This window comes from Oncorhynchus kisutch, linkage group LG5 (assembly GCF_002021735.2).
Source record: "Oncorhynchus kisutch isolate 150728-3 linkage group LG5, Okis_V2, whole genome shotgun sequence".
NCBI classification, from domain to species: Eukaryota; Metazoa; Chordata; class Actinopteri; order Salmoniformes; family Salmonidae; genus Oncorhynchus; species Oncorhynchus kisutch.
This window is the reverse complement of record NC_034178.2, coordinates 67,917,796-67,936,086: the sequence shown is the minus strand read 5'-3', so window position 1 is coordinate 67,936,086 and position 18,291 is coordinate 67,917,796. Positions and strand designations below refer to the sequence as shown.

At 44.0% G+C, this 18,291-nt stretch overlaps 1 protein-coding gene across 1 annotated transcript in view; it reads right to left on the bottom strand.

Moving 5' to 3' along the window:
* LOC109891454 (calcium/calmodulin-dependent 3',5'-cyclic nucleotide phosphodiesterase 1B) overlaps positions 1-8,868 on the bottom strand; it is a 36,492-nt gene extending 27,624 nt beyond the window's left edge. The window contains exon 1 of the mRNA XM_020484010.2: positions 8,352-8,868. Within this exon, the coding sequence (XP_020339599.1) occupies positions 8,352-8,404 (53 nt within the window). The 5' untranslated portion in view covers positions 8,405-8,868. The remainder of the gene's footprint in view (positions 1-8,351) is intronic.
* Between the last annotated feature and the right edge of the window lie 9,423 nt (positions 8,869-18,291).

The following is an 18,291-nucleotide window of genomic DNA, read 5'->3' as shown; positions in this document are numbered from 1 at the left end:
GTGCTGATAGAATGCTGATAGAATCCAGATGGAATGCTCATAGAACACTGATAGAATCCAGATGGAATGCTCATAGAACACTGATAGAATCCAGATGGAATGCTCATAGAACACTGATAGAATCCAGATGGAATGCTCATAGAAGGCTGATAGAATCCAGATGGAATGCTCATAGAACACTGATAGAATCCAGATGGAATGCTCATAGAAGGCTGATAGAATCCAGATGGAAAGCTCATAGAACACTGATAGAATCCAGATGGAATGCTCATAGAAGGCTGATAGAATCCAGATGGAATGCTCATAGAACACTGATAGAATCCAGATGGAATGCTCATAGAAGGCTGATAGAACCCAGATGGAATGCTCATAGAACACTGATAGAATCCAGATGGAATGCTCATAGAACACTGATAGAATCCAGATGGAAAGCTCATAGAATGCTGATAGTGCTTCCTAGCGATACATACAGTAAGTGCTTTTCACCATATATAATGCATATCTGAACTTTTTCTCTGGTGCGTTACTAGTTGGTGCTTCAAACTGACTCATGACACCACCAGTGTTTCACTACATTTCTGTTATAAGGCTGCTATTCATTATGGTCTACAGTTACTAAATCAAGAATAAATGAAAAAATATGTAGCCTATACGCGCTGGATCAAACACAACACAGCCCAGGCTAAATCTACAGCCCCCCCAAGGCAAAATACTTTCACAGGAAATAAAATTGACAGGGAAATCAGTAACACTAACTCACATACTATTGCTCTGACCTCATATGCCAATCTTAGAACATAAAATACCCCCTGAGTAGACTACACTGCACTTCAAGGGTTCAAAAAGAACCACTGGCATTTGAAAATTGATTTAAGGGATGGTGATAATCCATTTCTCATAAAATAGGGTTTATGAGTGTTCAAGTTCTCGTGCTTAACAATTGAGCTGCCTACTCATAATGCTCTATGAATGTTGTTATAGATGTTTATGAGCAGCTATTAAGATCTATCCTGCATTATAATGCGTTATGCACAGCATATGTACTTAGAATGCATTATGAAGAGGTTAGTCACGGTGGGACCACAATCACTTCATTTCTAATCACAGTTGCACTGTTAGCCAACAAATGAAGACGGCGTCAACTCTGTGAAAGTGACATGAGCCGCTTGTGTGTTCATCACACGTCAGCGAGGGGGTTCTGAAAGCTGCCCAGTCATTAAAATAGCAGGCATGGGAAGGCTGCGACACAGCGGGAGGGCTTCATGCTTGATGAGGAATTTAGAATAATCTGCTTGATAATGTGGCTGCTTTGTTGTGGATCTAAGAGGAAGGAAAACATGCGTTTAATGTACCGTCTCAGTTTCAGAAGATACATTACCAGTTGTAATATCTCAGTATGTACTGTAACCTCAGTAGAGTATGTATGGTAACCTCAGTAGAGTATGTACAGTAACCTCAGTAGAGTATGTACAGTAACCTCAGTAGAGTATGTACTGTAACCTCAGTAGAGTATGTACAGTAACCGCAGTAGAGTATGTACAGTGACCTCAGGATTTTACAGTAACATCAGTAGAGTATGTACTGTAACCTCAGTAGAGTATGTACAGTAACCTCAATAGAGTATGTACTGTAACCTCAGAAGAGTATGTACAGTAACCTCAGTAGAGTATGTATGGTAACCTCAGTGGAGTATGTACAGTAACCTCAGTAGTGTATGTATGGCAACCTCAGTAGAGTATGTACAGTAACCTCAATAGATTATGTGCTGTAACCTCAATAGAGTATGTACAGTAACCTCTGTAGATTATGTACGGTGACCTCAGTAGAGTACATACGGTGACCTCAGGATTTTACAGTAACCTCAGTAGAGTATGTACTGTAACCTCAGTAGAGTATGTGCAGTAACCTCAGTAGAGTATGTACAGTGACCTCAGGATTTTACAGTAACCTCCATAGAGTATGTACTGTAACCTCAGTAGAGTATATACTGTAAACTCAGTAGAGTATGTACAGTAACCTCAGTAGAGTATGTACGGTTACCTCAGTAGAGTATGTACGGTTACCTCAGTAGAGTATGTACGGTTACCTCAGTAGAGCATGTACAGTAACTTCAGTAGAGTATGACAGTGACCTCAGGATTTTACCGTAACCTCAGTAGAGTATTACTGTAACCTCAGTAGAGTATGTACTGTAACCTCAGTAGAGTATGTGCAGCAACCTCAGTAGAGTATGTACAGTGATCTCAGGATTTTACAGTAACCTCCGTAGAGTATGTACTGTAACCTCAGTAGAGTATATACTGTAAACTCAGTAGAGTATGTACAGTAACCTCAGTAGAGCATGTACGGTTACCTCAGTAGAGCATGTACAGTAACTTCAGTAGAGTATGACAGTGACCTCAGTAGAGTATGTACTGCAACCTCAGGATGTTACAGTAACCTCAGTAGAGTATTACTGTAACCTCAGTAGAGTATGTACTGCAACCTCAGGATGTTACAGAAACCTCAGTAGAGTATGTACAGTAACCTCAGTAGAGTATGTACAGTAACTTTAGGATGTTACAGTAACCTCCATAAGTACAGTAGCCTCAGGATGTTACATTAACCTCAGGATGTACAGTAACCTCAGTATGTACAGTAACCTCATTATGCACAGTAACCTCATTATGCACTGTAACCTCATTGTGCACAGTAAGCTCATTGTGCATAGTAACCTCAGGATGTTACAGTAATGTCCATAAGTACAGTAACCTCAGTATGTACAGTAACCTCAGGATCTTACAGTAACCTCAGTATGTACAGTAACCTCAGGATGTCACAGTAACCTCAGTAGAGCAAGTACAGTAACCCCAATAGAGTATGTATGGTAACCTCAGGATTTACAGTAACCTCAGTATGTTACAGTAACCTCAGTATGTTACAGTAACCTCCATAAGTACAGTAGCCTCAGGATGTTACAGTAACCTCAGGATGTTACAGTAACCTTAGTAGAGTATGTACTGTAACCTCAGTAGAGTATGTGCAGTAACCTCAGTAGAGTATGTACAGTAAACTCAGTAGAGTATGTACTGTAACCTCAGTAGAGTATGTGCTGTAACCTCAGTAGAGTATGTACAGTAACCTCAGGATTTTACAGTAACCTCAGGATTGTACAGTAACCTCAGTATGTCACAGTAACCCAAGGATGTACAGTAACCTCAGGATGTTGCAGTAACCTCAGTCCAGTATTTATTTTATTTTATTTCACCTTTATTTAACCAGGTCGGTTAGTTGAGAACAAGTTCTCATTTGCAACTGCGACCTGGCCAAGATAAAGCATAGCAGTGTGAACAGACAACACAGAGTTACACATGGAGTACACAATTAACGAGTCAATAACACAGTAGAAAAAAAGAGAGTCTATATACATTGTGTGCAAAAGGCATGAGGAGGTAGGCGAATAATTACAAGTGATAAATGAGTGATAAATGATCATGGTCATGTACAGGTAGAGATATTGGTGTGCAAAAGAGCAGAAAAGTAAATAAATATAAACAGTATGGGGATGAGGTAGGTCAAATTGGGTGGGCTATTTACCGATAGACTATGTACAGCTGCAGCGATCGGTTTGCTGCTCAAATAGCAGATGTTTGAAGTTGGTGAGGGAGATAAAAGTCTCCAACTTCAGCGATTTTTGCAATTCGTTTCAGTCACAGGCAGCAGAGAACTGGAATGAAAGGCGGCCAAATGAGGTGTTGGCTTTAGGGATGATCAGTGAGATACACCTGCTGGAGCTTGTGCTAAGGGTGGGTGTTGCCATCGTGACCAGTGAACTGAGATAAGGCGGAGCTTTACCTAGCATGGACTTGTAGATGACCTGGAGCCAGTGGGTCTGGCGACGAATATGTAGCGAGGGCCAGCCGGCTAGAGCATACAGGTCGCAGTGGTGGGTGGTATAAGGTGCTTTAGTAACAAAACAGATGGCACTGTGATAAACTGCATCCAGTTTGCTGAGTAGAGTATTGGAAGCTATTTTGTAGATGACATCGCCGAAGTCGAGGATCGGTAGGATAGTCAGTTTTACTAGGGTAAGTTTGGCGACGTGAGTGAAGGAGGCTTTGTTACGGAATAAAAAGCTGATTCTTGATTTTATTTTAGATTGGAGATGTTTACTATGAGTCTGGAAGGAGAGTTTACAGTCTAGCCAGACACCTAGGTACTTATAGATGTCAACATATTCTAGGTCGGAACCATCCAGGGTGGTGATGCTAGTCGGGCGTGCGTGTGCAGGCAGCGAACGGTTAAAAAGCATGGATTTAGCGTTTAAGAGCAGTTGGAGGCCACGGAAGGAATGTTGTATGGCATTGAAGCTCGTTTGAAGGTTAGATAGCACAGTATCCAAGGACGGGTCGGAAGTATACAGAATGGTGTCGTCTGCGTAGAGGTGGATCAGGGAATCGCCCGCAGCAAGAGCAACATCATTGATATATATATATATACAGAGAAAAGAGTCGGCCCGAGAATTGAACCCTGTGGCTGTTGGTCGAGGTTGGAGTAGCCAGGAGAAAGGCATGAGAAATGCTTGTTGAAGTTTTCGATAATCATGGATTTATCAGTGGTGACCGTGTTACCTAGCCTCAGTGCAGTGGGCAGCTGGGAGGAGGTGCTCTTGTTCTCCATGGACTTTACAGTGTCCCAGAACCTTTTGGATTTAGAGCTACAGGATGCAAATTTCTGCCTGAAGAAGCTGGCCTTTGATTTCCTGACTGACTGCGTGTATTGGTTCCTGACTTCCCTGAACAGTTGCATATCGCGGGGACTATTCGATGCTATTGCAGTCCGCCACAGGATGTTTTTGTGTTGGTTGAGGGCAGTCAGGTCTGGAGTGAACCAAGGGCTATATCTGTTCTTAGTTCTGCATTTTTTGAACAGAGCATGCTTATCTAAAATGGTGAGGAAGTTACTTTTAAAGAATGACCAGGCATCCTCAACTGATGGGATGAGGTCAATATCCTTCCAGGATACCCGGGCCAGGTCGATTAGAAAGGCCTGCTCGCAGAAGTATTTTAGGGAGCGTTTGACAGTGATGAGGGGTGGTCGTTTGACTGCGGATCCGTAGTGGATACAGGCAATGAGGCAGTGATCGCTGAGATCCTGGTTGAAGACAGCAGTGTATTTGGAGGGCCAGTTGGTCAGGATGACATCTATGAGGGTGCCCTTGTTTACAGATTTAGGGTTGTACCTGGTGGGTTACTTGATGATTTGTGTGAGATTGAGGGCATCTAGCTTAGATTGTAGGACTGCCAGGGTGTTAAGCATATCCCAGTTTAGGTCACCTAACAGAACAAACTCTGAAGCTAGATGGGGGGGCGATCAATTCACAAATGGTGTCCAGGGCACAGCTGGGAGCTGAGGGGGGTCGGTAGCAGGCGGCTTATTTCTGGAGAGAGTAATTTTTTAAATTAGTGGTTCGAATTGTTTGAGTATGGACCTGGAAAGTTTGACAGAACTCTGCAGTCTATCTCTGCAGTAGATTGCAACTCCACCCCCTTTGGCAGTTCTATCTTGTCGGAAAATGTTATTAGTTAGGGATGGAAATTTCAGGATTTTTGGTGGCCTTCCTAAGCCAAGTTTCAGACATGGCTAGGACATCAGGGTTGGTGGAGTGTGCTAAAGCAGTGAGTAAAACAAATGTAGGGAGGAGGCTTCAGATGTTAACATGCATGAAACCAAGGATTTTACGGTTATAGAAATGAACAAATGAGAGCGCCTGGGGAATGGGAGTGGAGCTGGGGGCTTCAGGGCCTGGGTTAACCTCTGCATCACCAGAGGAACAGAAGAGGAGTAGGATAAGGGTACGGCTAAAGGCTATAAGAACTGGTCGCCTAGTGTGTTCGGAAACAGAGAGTTAAAGGAGCAGATTTCTGGGCGCGGAAGAATCGATTCAAGGCATAATGTACAGACAAGGGTATGGTAGGATGTGAATACAGTGGAGGTAAACCTAGCCATTGAGTGACGATGAGAGAGATTTTGTTTCTAAAGGCACCGTTTAAGCCAGGTGAGGTCACTGCATGTATGGGGGGTGGAACAGAAGGGCTAACTAAGGCATATTGAGCAGTTCTGGAGGCTCTACAGTGAAATAAGACAATAATCACAGACCAAAACTGCAATAGACAGGGCATATTGACATTAGGGAGAGGCATGTGTAGCCAAGTGATCATTGGGTCGAGTGAATAGCTAGGCGAGCTGGAGTCACGGCGATTCAGACAGTTAGCAGGCTAATAGATGGGCCTTCGGGGGACGTCACAACGGAAAAGCCTGTTGAAACCCCCTTGGACGGTTACGTTGGCCGACCAGGCGTGATGGATCGGTGGGGCTCCGTGTCGGCTGTGTAAGGGTCCAGGCCAATTGGCAAAATAGTATTGTAGCCCAAGAATTGGCTGATGGACCTCTTCAGCTAGACGGGAGACAGGCCTAGCTCGAGGTTAGCTCCAGGCTAACTGGTGCTTGCTTCGGGACAGAGACGTTAGCCAGGAGTAGCCACTCGGATAGCAGCTAGCTAGCTATGATGATCCGGTGTAAAGGTTCAGAGCTTGTGGAAGGAATCCGGAGATGAGGTGGAGAAAAAGCAGCCGATATGCTATGGGTTGATATCGCGCTGTGCAGACTGGCAGAAATTGACCCGGCTGAAGCTGGCTGATGTCCGAATTAACGGTGATGACCGCTAGCAGTGACTAACTGACTACTAGCTAGTAGCTAGTTAGCTGGCTAGCTGCTGATGAGGAGTTCCGTTTCTAAAGTGTAATAAATAGCAGATCCATACCACATTGGGTGAGGCGGTTGCAGGAGAGTATGTTCAGTCCGATGATGGAAATTGAGATTTAAAAAATATATATATATATCTATATATCTATATATATATATATAGGAAATATATACTAAGAAAAAATATATAAATGGGACTTGACGGGATAAGACAAACAGACCTGCTACGGCTATGCCATCTTGGAATAAGGGGCAGTGAGGAGCAGCGAGGAACAACGAGGAGCAGCGAGGAGCAGCGATGAGCAGCGAGGAGCAGCGATGAGTAGCGATGAGCAGCAAGGAGCAGCGATGAGCAGCGAGGAGCAGCGAGGAATAGCGAGGAGTAGCGAGGAGCAGCGAGGAGCAGCGAGGAGCAGCGAGGAGCAGTGAGGGGCAGCGAGGAGCAGCGAGGAGCAGCGAGGAGCAGTGAGGAGTTGTACAGAGAAGCGTGGCACGTCCTATCACTCTAAACTCCAAACTAAACACGTCACGGTTATGCATATCAATTGTTAAAATAAAGGTCTCACAACCACATTACAAAGCGGAGAACAGCCTAATGAGGGACGGACCGACAAAGAAATCAACAAGCAGACAGATTCATGAAACAAAAGCAGTAGACTGTTTCAGTCCGCATGCCATACAGAGAGACATTGTGTCCTCAGACCTTGACGCAGCACATATGTTACAGTATGTACAGTAATCTCAGTACAGTATGTACAGTAACCTCAGGATTTTACAGTAACCTCAGTATGTACAGTAACCTGAGTCAGTATATACAGTAACCTCAGTATGTACAGTAACCTCTGTATGCACAGTAACCTCATCATGTTACAGTAACTTTAGTATATACAGTAACCTCAGGATGTACAGTAACCTCAGGATGTTACAGTAAACTCAAGATGTTACAGTAACCCCAGGATGTTACAGTAACCTCAGGATGTTACAGTAACCTCAGGATTTTACAGTTACCTCAAGATATTACAGTAACCTCAGGATGTTACAGTAACCTCAGGATGTTACAGTAACCTCAAGATGTTACAGTAACCTCAGGATGTTACAGTAACCTCAGGATGTTACAGTAACCTCAAGATGTTACAGTAACCACAGGATGTTACAGCAACCTCAGGATGTTACAGTAACCTCAAGATGTTACAGTAACCGCAGAATGTTACAGTAACCTCAGGATGTTACAGTAACCTCAAGATGCTACAGTAACCTCAAGATGTTACAGTAACCTCAAGATTTTACAGTAACCTCTGTAGAGCAAGTACAGTAACCTCAGTATGTACAGTAACCTCAGGATGTTACAGTAACCTGAGTATGTACAGTAACCTGAGTATGTACAGTAACCTCAGGATGTTACAGTAACCTCAGGATGTCACAATATCCTCAGGATGTTACAGTAACCTCAATATGCACAGTTATCTCAGTATGCACAGTAACCCCAGGATATTACAGTAACCTCAGTATGTACAGTATAACACCTTACTTCCTACCTTATCACAGACAGGAAAGGTTAATAAGGTTCAGAAATTCATTGCTACTCACTTTTTCTCCCCCTTCTCTTACCTGGAGATAGGTGTCTGGAGATGTTTCTTCCTCACTCTCACCAGCTCAGCCATCCAGCCCACAGTAAGGCAAAACCTTTACAACCCCTTATAGCCCACAGTTAGACACTGCCTGCACAGCCCAAAGGTACTGTCTCTTACAGCCCTAAGCTCAGAGCTCAGGCACAGTGACACAGAGAACTGAGAGAGACTCCCCAGAAAATACTAGAAAGCAAAAAGTTCTCTCAGATAGCCTACTGTTCAACTGAACCACCCAAAGTTCTCTCAGATAGCCTACTGTTCAACTGAACCACCCAAAGTTCTCTCAGATAGCCTACTGTTCAACTGAACCACCCAAAGTTCTCTCAGATAGCCTACTGTTCAACTGAACCACCCAAAGTTCTCTCAGATAGCCTACTGTTCAACTGAACCACCCAAAGTTCTCTCAGATAGCCTACTGTTCAACTGAACCACCCAAAGTTCTCTCAGATAGCCTACTGTTCAACTGAACCACCCACAGTTCTCTGTCCCGAGAAAGACTTCTGGTAGACCCCAGCCTGCGTAGCCTGCACCCACATCTGAGGGGACCTAGCTGAACTGTGATTGGTCCAGGCCAAAGTGTGTCAGTTCTGTCAATGCTGTGAAAGGAAGCAGGGCTGGGCTGGAGGAAGAGATAGAAATAGAGAGAGAGGGGGGGGGGGGAGTGGCCGAGGCAACCTCACTGGTGGGGTGTTGACTGCTATGCTTTCAAGGCAATGTGTGTGTGTACTCAAAACCCCAATGAGAATTTTCCACTGCACCGGCAAAGCACAGACCAAAGTCTTGTTCACTACAGAGCCTGTGTGATAGAATGACCAAACCAAAATAAACCAATAAAAACTGTCCTGGAAAGTCACCCACAACAATTCTTCGCAGGCTAACTAGTACTCGGCTACCCAGAAATACAACAACCTTATGAGTCAATAACCAGGGGTTATGTTAAAAAATTGCATTTCTCCAACACATTACAACACAGTGTGGCAGTTTGTTTGAATCCTAAACATTTATCAAAACAACAACAACATGTCAGATGTGGAGGCTGAAACTTAATCTCCTTCTCTTTCATAGCTTTCATGCAAAAAAAATCTAAGAGATTCTAGTCACTTACAGTACAAGATCAGAGATGACATTCAATTCATTTTTGAACTTGGAGCAGTGCTGGGGCATACATACATCATGTATAGCTTCAATTCATTAAGCCTCGTTTTATAACTGTGAGGCTGGGAGAGGGCTCTGGCGACGTCACTGGGGAAATGCAGCAGAGTGACTTTCCCTGGTTGCTTGTCTTGCTTGGTGACTGGGTCACTCCCATGCTCCCATGCTCTTTGACTTGCCTCTTCAATTCAGAGCGTATGACTGCATTTCATTATGAGAATTGTAAAAAAGGGGGTGGATTCTACTAAGAGAACAAATAGAATTGTTTTAAGATGGTCATACCATGGATCATTTAGCGATTTGGTTTTGAATTGTAGGACCCCTTTAGGTATACAAAAAATATAGAATTTGTGCTTCACTACTAAAGCCCATAGAAACACCACAGTATAACGCATTCATAAATTAACAAAAACAAGGACAGTCAAAATATTTATCAGAAGGAATGAGTTTTTGGGACACATATTTAACCCCTTATTTTTGTTGGCACAAAACTATCTCCATACTTCCATTCATTGGTATGGGTTACCTTCAGATGAGTTTCGTGACACTTGTGGTGAGCAAAGCGCCAAATGGTAATTTTTGGTGAGAAGACATTTTCGGGACATCTCATGGTCTGACAAACGTTGCTGTAGCTCGGCCACCTTCCACTGAGGATGTGGAAGGCCATTATATACGGATTTTGCTAGGGATTTTTAAAATGATGTTACTGAGATTGACGCACGTGTGCATCAATAGACTCTTAATGATTATCTAAATTCAGAGGTTTCAATTTCCTTTTATTTATTTTTTTACATTCAAAGGCAATTTTAATTCGTTGGTTGTTAAATGTTTGATATGTTGCCAAAAATTACGTTTACACTTTGGCATCAGGGTGGTCGGGGAAAATCTTCACCTTTGCAAGGGAAAAAAAGGCTAAAAAAGGCTAATGAATCTTTAACCGGATATAATGACTTAGTCGAAGGATTAGCCCACTGGCCAAACACGGGTTGAATCATAGTTGTTTCCATATCATTTCAACAGCAACAACAAAAATATATGTTATGAGGATGCTGAATCAATTTGGAAAAATTACAGGATTTGAAAATTGTAATCAACGTAAGGGAATGTTGTATTTTTTTTACAGACTATGTTTAACCTAAATCCAATGACATAGTTACATTTTTTGTTGATATTTCAACCAAATGTAAATCAAAACTAGAAGTTGAACTGACCTGTGCCCCAGTGGGAGAATTAAAAACCGAGAACCAATCAAACTGCAGAGTGGGAGGAGTCTTCCAGTGTTCATTGGCCAAGGATTGTCAGTGTCTTTTGATTGCATTTAGAAGGATTGATCTGATTTAATTATGACTGATGGACATCCTCTTCATCTAGTCTAGATTCAACCTCTTCATCTTGTGTAGATTAAACGTGCTAGTCTGGTCCTGTCCACTCCTCTCCTCCCACTGAATATCTCTGTCCCTCTCTCCTGTCTCTCCCCCTCTATCTCTCTCTCTCCTTCTCCACTCCTCTCTCTCTATTCCCATTAACTATATCAACCACCACCTCTGGTCTCTCTCTGCCTAGGAACTGACCTCAGAGCAGATGTAATTCACTGTCTATTTACTTTTATTGCAGAGACTTGAATTCGTACAGTATCTCTATAAATCCCAGAGACACGGGAACCTTCAGTCTCCGTTTAAAAATATTGTGAGGATTCAGCATTATCAGAAGCACTTTGACGTGCAAACTGCAAACAGACAATGCATTGTCTTATCTTATATTTAAACATGAATCACCAACAGATCATACATTTGTAATTTAACATTCTCTTATCTAACATTATCCATTTAGGAACCACTACCTACCACTTTGTCTACCATTATGAAACTATAGCATAGTTCTATTCCGGCTTTGGTTCTTACTGTTTGAAATTTGTCCTCCATGTCTCCAGGCGGATGTCAGAGTTCGATATTCTAGCCTGCATAGTGTGATTCCTGGCTGTTGGTTGGTGCTGCAGAGGTTGTAGTGTGTGTGAGATTGTGCGTGTAAATGTATATCTGGAAGGTGTGTGACAGAGTGTATGTGACGTGTGTGAGTATGTGTGTCAGAGGTCCTGTGCCTTAGAGATCTCCAGCTCCCCAGATCTCAGCAGGTGAGCATCTCTACCAACTGTGTCACCAACACTACAAGCTGTGAGTCTTTATGTAAGCCCATTTTTCCATCAGTGACCGTCATCAGTGCCTCGGGACATAACAGAGCAGCCACTGTGGAGTTCAATAGGAGGAGGATGTTTCCTCAACTAGGCCTCACATGGTGCTAGGAACAAGGCCTCACATGGAGCTAGGAACAAGGCCGCACAAGGAGCTAGGATCAAGGCTTCACATGGTGCTAGGAACAAGGCCTCACATGGACCTAGGAACAAGGCCTCACATGGACCTAGGAACAAGGCCGCACAAGGAGCTAGGATCAAGGCCTCACATGGACCTAGGAACAAGGCCGCACAAGGAGCTAGGAACAAGGCTTCACAAGGAGCTAGGAACAAGGCCTAACATGGTGCTAGGAACAAGGCCTCACAAGGAGCTAGGAACAGGGCCTCACAAGGAGCTAGGAACAGGGCCCCACATCAAATCAAATCAACTGATCACATACACATGGTTAGCAGATGTTATTGCATTAGCAGATGTCTTGTGCTTCTAGTTCTGACAGTGCAACAATATCTAACATGTAATCTAACAATTCCACAACAAATACCTAGTACACCGCTCTGTGTTAGTGATGGCTGTTTAACAATCTGATAGCCTTCAGATAGAAGCTGTTTTTCAGTCTCTCGGTCCCAGCTTTGATGCACATGTATTGACCTTGCCTTCTGGATGATAGCAGGGTGAACAGGCAGTGGCTTGGGTGGTTGTTGCCCTTGATGATCTTTTTGGCCTTCCTGTGACATCGGGTGGTGTTGGTGTCCTAGAGGGCAGGTAGTTTGCCCCCTGTGATGCGTTGTGCAGACTGCCCCACCCTCTGAAGAGCCTTGCGGTTGTGGGCGGTGCAGTTGCCATACCAGGTGGTGATACAGCCCAACAGTATGCTCTCAATTGTGCATCTGTAAAAATGTGTGAGGGTATTAGGTGACAATACAAACTTCTTCAGCCTCCTGAGGTTGAAGAGGCGCTGTAGCACTTTCTTCACCACACTGTTTGCGTGGATGGACCATTCCAGTTTGTCCGTGATGTGTACACCGAGGAATGTAAAACTTTCCACCTTCTCCACTGCTGTCCCGTCGATGTGGATAGGGTGGTGCTCGCCCTGTTGTTTCCCGAAGTCCACGATCACCTCCTTTGTTTTGTTGATGTTGAGTGAGAGGTTGTTTTGCTGACACCACACTCTGAGTGACCTCACCTCCTCCCTGTAGGCTGTCTCATCGTTGTTGGTAATCAAACCTACTACTGTTGTGTCATCTGCAAACTTGAAGATTGAGTTGGAGGCGTGCATGGCCATACAGTCATGGGTGAACAGGGAGTACAGGAGGGGGCTATGGATGCACCCTTGTGGGTGTTGAGGATCAGCGAAGTGAAGATGTTGTTTCCTACCTTCACCACCTGGGGGCAGCCCCTCAGGAAGTCCAGGACCCAATTCACAGGGTGGGTTGAGACCCAGGGCCTAAAGCTTAACGATGAGCGTGGAGGGTACTATGGTGTTGAATGCTGAGCTTTAATCAATGAACAGCATTCTTACACAGGTATTCCTCTTGCCCAGATGGGATAGAGCAGTGTGCAGTGTTATGGCAATTGTATCGTCTGTGGACCTATTGGGGCGGTAAGCAATTGAAGTGGGTCTAGGGTGACAGGTAAAGTGGAGGTGATATGATCCTGGACTAGCCTCTCAAAGAATTTCATGATGATAGAAGTGAGTGGTACGGGGCGATAGTCATTTAGTTCAGTTTCCTTTTCCTTCTTGGGTACAGGAACAATGGTGGCCATCTTGAAACATGTGGGGACAGCAGACTGGAATAGGGATAGATTGAACATGTCCGAAAACACACCAGCAAACTGGTCTGCGCATGCTCTGAGGACACGGCTAGGGATGCCGTCTGGGCCAGCAGCCTTGCGAGAGTTAACACGTTCAAATGTCTTACTCACGTCGGCCACGGAGAAGGAGAGCACAAGTCCTTGTTAATGGGTCGCGTTGGTGGAACTGGATTGTTCTCAAAGCAGGGAAAGAACGTGTTTAGTTTGTCTGGAAGCAAGACGTCGATGTTCGTGACGTGGCTGGTTTTTCTTTTGTATTCCGTGATTGTCTGTAGACCCTGCCACATGTCTGAGCCGTTGAATTTCAACTCCACTTTGTCTCTATACTGACATTTTGCTTGTTTGATTGCCTTGCAGAGGGAATAACTACACTGTTGGCATTTGATTGTGAGGAATTCTAGGTCAGGTGAACAAAAGGACTTGATTTCTTGTATGATGTTACAATTACACCATGAGTTATTAATCATGAAACATAACCCCTGCCTTTCTTCCCGGAGAGATGTTTAGAGAACAGAGAATTCAGGTGGCTGTACTGACTCCGAAAGCATATCCCGAGAGAGCCATGTTTCTGTGAAACAGAGTATGTTACAATCCCTGATGTCTCTCTGATAAGCAACCCTTGCTCTAATTTCGTATACCTTGTTATCTAGAGACTTGGCATTAGCGAGTAATATACTTGGAAGCGGTGGGTGGTGTGCCCCCCCCAACATTTGACCAGAAGACCGCTCTCTCTACCTCTTCTCTGGCAGCGTTATTTTGGGTCAGCCTCTGGAATCAGTTCAAATGCCCTGGATAGTTCCGACAAAGGATCAGCTTCAGGAAAGTTGTATTCCTGGTCGTAGGGTTGGAAAGTTGTATTCCTGGTCGTAGGGCTGGAAAGTTGTATTCCTGGTCGTAGGGCTGGAAAGTTATATTCCTGGTCGTAGGGCTGGAAAGTTGTATTCCTGGTCGTAGGGCTGGAAAGTTGTATTCCTGGTCTTAGGGCTGGAAAGTTGTATTCCAGGTCGTAGGGCTGGAAAGTTGTATTCCTGGTCGTAGGGCTGGAAAGTTGACGCTGCACTGATGTCTAATTGTTCTTCCAGGCTGTATGTAATAACATTTAAGGTTTTCTGGGATAGCAATGTAAGAAATAATACATATAAAAACAAAATACTGCAAAGTTTCCTAAGGACTAGAAGCGAGGCAGCCCTCTCTGTCGGCACCATCTTGTGGACTCAGTGTGGATGGAGAGAGGTAGGCTGTGTTTGTCCTCACTATCAATGGAGCTAGGAACTAGGGCTCACAGGGAGCTAGGAACAAGGCCGCACATGGTGCTAGGAACAAGGCCCGACAGAGAGATAGGGGCAAGTTCCGACAGGAAGCTAGGGACAAGGCCTCAAATTGAGCTATAGGGACACGGACCGACAGGGCTCTAGGGACAAGGCCTCACAGGGAGCAAATGACAAGTTTCGACAGGAAGCTAGGGACAAGGTTTGACAGGAAGCTAGAGACACGGCCCGACAGGGCACTAGGGACAAGGCCTCACATGGAGCTAGGCCTCACATGGTGCTAGGAACAAGGCCTAACAGAGAGATAGGGGCAAGGTCTGACAGGAAGCTAGGGACAAGGTCCGACAGGAAGCTAGGGATACGGCCCGACAGGGCACTAGGGACAAGGCCTCACATGGAGCTAGGAACAAGGCCTCACAGGAAGCTAGGGACAAGTTCCGACAGGAAGCTAGGGACAAGGTCCGGCAGGGAGGATACACTGTGATAAGAGGGTTCAAGCAAGGTCATTCACCAACTTGATCAAAAGCCTTGCGCTAACATTTGAGTTCTGTGATATGATCAATATGATCCAAACACTGTATTAAAATGTATCTTATCTGTCCACTGTGTCTGCATTGTGAGCAGATTAGTTGGTTCCTCTCTGTATGCAAATATTTTGGACAGATATTCTTTCAAAATAATATGGATTCATTTATTTACCGATGCCATAAGTCAATGGTGCCACCAGTCAATGATTATAGAGGTCGGGTTAATGATGATTTAAATGCTTTGACCATCCAGTTCTGTTTAAACAATGTGCAAGAAAGATCTGATCACCTACAGATCACAATGTGTCTTTTAATTATCTACACCTGTCAAAAAATGTGGGCTTAATCAGAATGTGGCAAAGATCAGGACAAATGATGCATGTTAGCACCAGGTGTAAAAAATAAATGGAATATCAGAGCTAAACCCAAATATCTGCTTTGTAGTAGTTTCCTTTGTCAGGAGCCACAACTATTCTTATTTTGTCAATATCACCCTCCCCTCCCTCCCCTCCCCTCCCTCCCCTTCCACCCCACCCTCCCCTTCCTCCCCACCCATACACACACAGACAAAGAAGCCTTGTTGCGCTAACATGTGAGTTTCAATATGATCCAATCCCTATCTGATCAAGGTTAGTCATGTCTACACAATTTCATTAAAATGTGTTTCTTAACCATTCACTGTGTATGCATTGTGACAAAGGGAGCATGCTAGTAGTATGGGGAGTAAAATTGTTATAAATGGTGATGTTCTGAAATCTGTGGGGTGTTCCTGTCCACTGGGATGTGGGGTGTCTTGGTTTGAGGCTACATTTGGCCCACCAACTCTCCAGCCAGTAGACTGTGTCCTTCCACTGAGTACTGTACATAGAGTTCCTACCTAGAACGTTTAATCTAGACCATTGGGACACAGTACAAACACACACACAGCAGAATGTGATCATCCACCTTCCCCCCAGCCTAACAACAGACCCCATGGTGAACACAGGGGACTGTTGATATAGGACAGTAAGGTTCCGGTGGGCTGGAAATACACTCAAATTACCATTCATTTACATGTTGTTGTTCTCCTTTACTGTAAACACATCATTTAATAAATGTTAGTCATCTTTATTCATAGAAAATGGAAGTACGAATTATTAGTCTACATTTGGTCAAATCCTCTAAAAAAACGTCTTAATTTTGTTTCATATACCCTTTGAAGGTTAAATAAAGTATAGATCATTTCTGAAAGGTTACAACGTTAAAGCACAGATCATTTCTGAAAGGTTACAGAGTTAGATCCAGTATCTTCTGTTAGCGATGCATAGTACCAAATCAATGACCAATCAAATCAATCAATTAGTGTTATTTATAAATCCCTTCAGTAGTTGTGCTTTTACAGGTACAGAGACAGCTACGTGGCCAGGACCCCAAAGAGCAGGGCCAAGATTCAACCAAAAGATATCTTGTTACAAAACGATGAGGTTTTGAAGACCAATATATCCTCAACTACAACAACATTCCCAGTCACGGTTACAGATACCTTTAACTTTCTATGACTGTGATGTTTTTATTTTATTTTTATCAACCTTAGATGATTCCACTGACTGTAAGTCGCTCTGGACAAGAGCGTCTGCTAAAGGACCAACATATAAATGTTAAAAATGAACATTTGCAAAGCACACTGGTGGTTATTATTCTAATGAGCTCTTACCCCAAACAAGACCGCATTTTGGTAATTTAGCAGACACTATTGTCCATAACGACTTACAATCAGGGGTGCCCTGCAATCAATCAACAAATTAATTTAATCAATTAATCAGCTGATTGACTGCTGTAGCCAGACAGTGGATGTTGTTGTGGTGACCTGCATATTGAAGACACAACCACACAGGTATCGAGAAAACCAAATGGGAGGTCTTTGTTACATTGACAAAGATCTCCCAGAAGACATTGGTGGATAGCATCAACCACAGGTTTCAGAAGGACCTTGCAGCTTCCATGAAGAACAAAGTGTTGTTTTTTTAGATGCATTCAGTACCACCTAAAGCAAGTAAACAAATGAAACACAACACTTTGTGGTGCAGCAGGAAACAGCACATTTCCAAGATCTCAGGTGTCCTTTCACTCCTTTGAATACCAGCCATGTTAAAACCACCGGAAAGCAAATGCCACCCTTTCTTTGGCTTTGATGCATATTTTGCAGATGATGCATATTTCATTCCGGCTCTGTGCCAAGTCACTTAGGTCAACAGGCTGTTGGCCAAGACTAACTTTATGAAAGCACATCAACATTCAGCTGCCTGTAAACAAAATCTGCTATTCCCTATGTAGTACGCTAACTTTGACCAGAGCCCTATGGGGTGTGCCACCTCAAAGGTAGTGCACACTATTGAGGATAGGGTGTCATTTGGGACACAAAACAGAGTCCCTGGTAACAGACAGAGTCCCTGGTAACAGGCAGAGTCTCTGAGAGTACCTGGTAACAGGCAGAGTCCCTGGTAACAGGCAGAGTCTCTGAGAGTCCCTGGTAAAAGGCAGAGTCCCTGGTAACAGGCAGAGTCTCTGAGAGTACCTGGTAACAGACAGAGTCCCTGGTAACAGGCAGAGTCCCTGGTAACAGGCAGAGTCTCTGAGAGTACCTGGTAACAGACAGAGTCCCTGGTAACAGGCAGGTAACAGACCTGGTAACAGACAGAGTCCCTGGTAAAAGGCAGAGTCCCTGGTAACAGGCAGAGTCTCTGAGAGTACCTGGTTACAGACAGAGTCCCTGGTAACATACATAGTCCCTGTGATGTGCATCAGTTAAAGTCAGTGGGGAATTAATAGTACTCAAAGATCTCACTGTGCTACTACGCTGATTTCACTGTGTGTCAACCAGATTGAACCAGTTAGCATGATCGAGTCCAGACACATGGGCAATGCAATATTCGACCAGACTTTGATATCCAAAAGAAAACATTTGACAAATGATGTTTTTTGGAGTGAAGAAC